A 4,492-nucleotide genomic window follows, 5' to 3' on the forward strand; every position below is an offset into this window, starting at 1 on the left:
TGCCTTTTCTATCTTTCTTTCCCTTCCCCTACGCTACAATGAATAATCCACCAAAAAACGACCCATTAATTTACATATATTATATATTTTTATATTATTATACCATATTACATATACAAGATATATTCATAAAATGATAAATTTAAATAAGTAAAAAGTATACAAAGTCTGGCGTACTCGCATATCTTTCCTTCCGTGTTTGGTTTGGTCCATTTGCGAGCGCGCTTTCTGTTTCCATTCAAGTCTCATCATATTTGTACATATACTCTTCCATATTCATCTCTCTCTCTCTCCACCTTCTCTATTTAATTCATTTTTTAATTTATTTTTTTAGCTTATTTTTAAACACGAACCTTTTTAATTAATCAATTAAGAAGAAGAAGAAGAACAAGAAGAACACAAGTAGGAGCAGGATTATGTTACAGTAGCTATGGCAGCAGAGAGGATTGCAATGATCCTTTTCTTGATTTTAATCGCAGGTGCTACTGCCTACTGGGTGAATTTATGATATTTTAGTTATTCGAGGAAGATTTTACAGAGTGGGGTTGAATTTAATGCGAATTCTTTTTCTTTTTTCAGGAAAGGATGCAATTGGAGACTCGCTTGATTCCGACAAGGAAGTGCTACTCAATCTGAGGTCATTTCTGGAACAAAAGAACAAAGTGAATCAAGGAGAGTATAACAAATGGGACCCACAATCCCAGACGCCGTGCACATGGCCGGGAATTTCATGCTCCGGCAACCGAGTGACAGGGATCAGCCTCCCTGACAACGACATCGCCGGTGCTTTATTCGGGAACTTCTCTGCCTTGACAGAGCTTACTCACCTAGACCTATCAACAAACACTATTGACGGCAGCATACCACCAGACTTGGCCAGTTGCCGGAACCTCAAAGTATTGAACCTGTCACATAATATTATGGGTGGCGGGCTCAATTTGACTGGACTCACCAGCCTGCAAATTCTCGATTTATCGATGAACAGATTCTCCGGCGACATCATGATGAGTTTCCCCAGGGTTTGCAGCGGATTGGTGGTTGCTAATCTCTCCACCAATTATTTCACAGGAGAAATAACGACTTCTATGGACGTATGCCCGAAGTTGGAATACATTGACGTGAGTTCGAATCATTTGACCGGAAACCTCTGGTTCGGGATCAATAGGTTTAAGGAGCTTTCCGTTTCTGAAAATCGTCTCAACGGCACCCTCCCTGCATGGATTTTCCAGGGAAATTGCACTTTACAGGCGATGGACCTCTCCGGAAACGCATTTTCCGGTGGAATCCCGAAGGAGATTTCGAATTGTAAAAACATGACGATCTTGGACCTCTCCGGGAACCATTTCACCGACAAAATTCCAACGGAGATTGGACTAATTACAAAACTCGAGCAACTTTTATTGGGAAACAACTCTCTTTCCAAAGAAATTCCAGAGTCTTTGGTAGGGTTGACGAATTTGAAAAATTTGGACCTTAGTCGGAACAATTTCACCGGAGATATACAAGAGATTTTTGGACGATTCACTCAAGTGAAAAACCTACTCCTCCACGCAAACGGATACACCGGCGGATTAAATTCATCGGGAATACTTCGGTTGCAGAACATTTCACGATTAGACCTGAGTTTCAACAATCTCTCAGGTCCATTACCACCGGAAATATCTCACATGGCAGGTTTGAGGTACTTAATTCTCGCTGGCAACAGCTTCTCCGGGAGTTTACCTTCTGAATTTGCAAATTTGCGACGACTTCAAGCTCTCGATTTGTCAGCTAATAACCTAAACGGGTCAATCCCTTTAAGTTTCGGACAGTTGACCTCTCTATTGTGGTTAATGCTCGCTAACAATTCCTTAACGGGTCAAATCCCACCTGAGTTAGGCAACTGTAGCAGCTTGCTGTGGTTGAATCTCGCAGATAACCAACTTTCCGGTTCAATTTCACCGGAGTTGGCTAACATAGGGAAGAATGCGACACCAACTTTCCTGTTAAACAGAGAGAACAATCCCATGGCAGGCTCCGGAGAGTGCTCGGCGATGAGAAGATGGCTACCTGCAGATTATCCACCCTTCAGTTTCGTCTACACACTTCTTAACAGGAAGACTTGCAGGAGTTTATGGGATAATTTACTTAAAGGGCACGGAATTTTTCAAGTTTGCCTCCCGGGATCGAACGTTCGGACAAAGCAGATATCTGGGTATCTTCAACTCGGTGGAAACCGATTATCCGGCCACATCCCGCCTGAAATTGTGAGAATGAATAATTTCAGTATGGTGCATTTGGGGTTTAACGAATTTTCCGGTACGCTTCCTGCCGAAGTTGGACAAATGCCACTTGTTGTATTGAATGTTACTCGTAATAAATTTTCAGGACGAATCCCCATGCAAATTGGCTTTCTCAAGTGTTTGAGAAATCTTGATTTGTCTTACAATAACTTTTCCGGTACGTTTCCGACCAACTTGAACAATTTGACTGAATTAAGCAAGTTCAACGTCTCCTACAATCCGTACATCTCTGGTATAATTCCGTCAATCGGCCAGTTAGCTACTTTCGAGCAATCATCATTCTTCGGTGACCCACTGTTAGATCTGCCTTCATTTATAGATAATTCAACAAACGCCACATCTGCAAAGGGTGGCCGGAGATCAAATCCAAGAAAATGGGGCGCAGTTTTGGTGTTCATGTTTCTACTCCTAGCTTTCACTGTGTGTGGAGTCATGACAATACTAGTCTGCATAGTGATGAAAAACCCCATCGATGAGCCTCCATATCTGATAAAATCCAGCCACCACTTCACCTCCAACTCAGGCAGCTCATCACCGTGGTTATCAGACACGGTTAAGGTAATCCGATTGGACAAAACCGCATTCACACACGCAGACATTTTGAAGGCCACAAGAAACTTTTCAAACGATAGAATAATCGGGAGGGGCGGATTCGGAACTGTTTACAGAGGTGTATTACCTGATGGAAGAGAAGTAGCAATAAAGAAGAAATTAAGAGAGGGTATGGAAGGCGAACGAGAGTTTCGGTCAGAAATGGAGGTTTTGACCCGAAACGGGTTCGGGTGGCCCCATCCGAACCTAGTAACCCTTTACGGGTGGTGTTTATACGGGTCAGAAAAACTTCTTGTTTACGAGTACATGGATGGTGGGACCTTAGAAGATCTAATTCAAAATCAAACCGGGTTCAATTGGAGAAGACGTATCGATGTTGCAATCGATGTGGCCCATGCTTTGGTGTTTTTACACCATGAGTGTTACCCTTCGATCGTTCATCGAGATGTAAAAGCTAGTAATGTGTTGTTGGATAGAACGGGGAAGGCCCGGGTTACGGATTTCGGGCTGGCCCGGGTGATGGACGCCGGAGATAGCCACGTCAGCACAATGGTGGCGGGGACAATCGGATACGTGGCGCCGGAGTATGGGCAGACATGGCAAGCCACCACGAAAGGGGATGTTTATAGCTATGGAGTGTTGGTGATGGAGTTGGCTACAGGGCGGCGGGCGGTGGATGGAGGGGAGGAGTGTTTGGTGGAGTGGGCGAGACGGGTGATGGGAGACGGGCAGCAGTCCATGATTCCGGTGGCGGGCCTGGTGTGTGGTGGCGGCGAGGGGGCGGTGGAAATGTGTGAATTACTTCGGGTTGGAATAAGATGCACTGCGGAAGCACCTCAGGCGAGGCCAAATATGAAAGAGGTATTAGATATGTTGATACGGATTCTTGCTAATCGTACAGATTTTAGCTATGGGTCTTTACTATCTTCTTAATAATGTAAATGAGTAAATCTAGATATTATATTCTGCATATATAGATTTTAGCATCCTGTCATACATAGATGCGGTGAATTTTTGTATTGTAAATAGATTCACATGTAATTTCATAAAGATTTTGGTCATTATAATTTATAAGAGCCTGTACTAGCTAGTATCATTTACATTATTAAGAGTCTCTCGTACATGGAAGCGGGTAGCGGTTAGCTGGGTAGCGGGTAGTTGGTAGCGTTTAGCAGGTAGCTGGTAGTAGGAAGCTGTAACTTTTATTAATTATTTAAATATTTGGGAAAAATAGCTGGAAGCTTTTGAAATATATAAAATTACGTAAAAGGACAATATATTAAAAATAAATAAATATATAAATAAAATTTTAAGGAGAATTATGGAAATTGATTTCAAAAGCTCAGGGGCGTTTTGTTAAAACTAAAAGCTAAACGCTTATACTACCAAACGAAACTTTTTGTTTAAACTAGAGCATTTTATCAAAAGCTAAAGGTAGAAACTCTCAAACACTTTCAAAAGCTCCGTGCCAAACATGCCCGTAGTTTCATTTTAGTGGATAATAAGAGTGTGTACTAGCTAGTATGACAAAAGAAGCTTATATTTTATCATCAAAAGATACAAATGGGACAATATTTTACTACCGTATTTGGAGATATCGGGCGTGTTTGGCAAAAGTAGCTGTTAGCTGGAAGCGGGTAGCGGTTAGCTGGTAGCGG

At 42.3% G+C, this 4,492-nt stretch overlaps 1 protein-coding gene across 1 annotated transcript; it reads left to right on the plus strand.

Annotated features, from left to right (window-relative positions):
- The first annotated feature begins 241 nt into the window (after positions 1–241).
- LOC111916727 (probable LRR receptor-like serine/threonine-protein kinase At1g74360) lies at positions 242–3,939 on the plus strand. Its single transcript, XM_042899224.2, has 3 exons — positions 242–256; positions 335–479; positions 580–3,939. Exons 2-3 carry the CDS (start codon positions 431–433, stop codon positions 3,765–3,767), a joined length of 3,237 nt encoding a protein of 1,078 aa, XP_042755158.1. The 5' UTR covers positions 242–256; positions 335–430; the 3' UTR covers positions 3,768–3,939.
- Positions 3,940–4,492: the final 553 nt, after the last annotated feature.

Source organism: Lactuca sativa, chromosome 1, assembly GCF_002870075.4.
Source record: "Lactuca sativa cultivar Salinas chromosome 1, Lsat_Salinas_v11, whole genome shotgun sequence".
NCBI classification, from domain to species: Eukaryota; Viridiplantae; Streptophyta; class Magnoliopsida; order Asterales; family Asteraceae; genus Lactuca; species Lactuca sativa.

What these genes read in the sequence shown, in the direction of transcription:
- LOC111916727 (XM_042899224.2), top strand. Translation starts at nt 431, where the DNA reads ATGGCAGCAGAGAGGATTGCAATGATCCTTTTCTTGATTTTAATCGCA. An exon ending in TTTCTTGATTTTAATCGCAG is followed by an intron (nt 480 to 579) that starts GTGCTACTGCCT and finishes TTCTTTTTTCAG; the next exon opens with GAAAGGATGCAATTGGAGAC.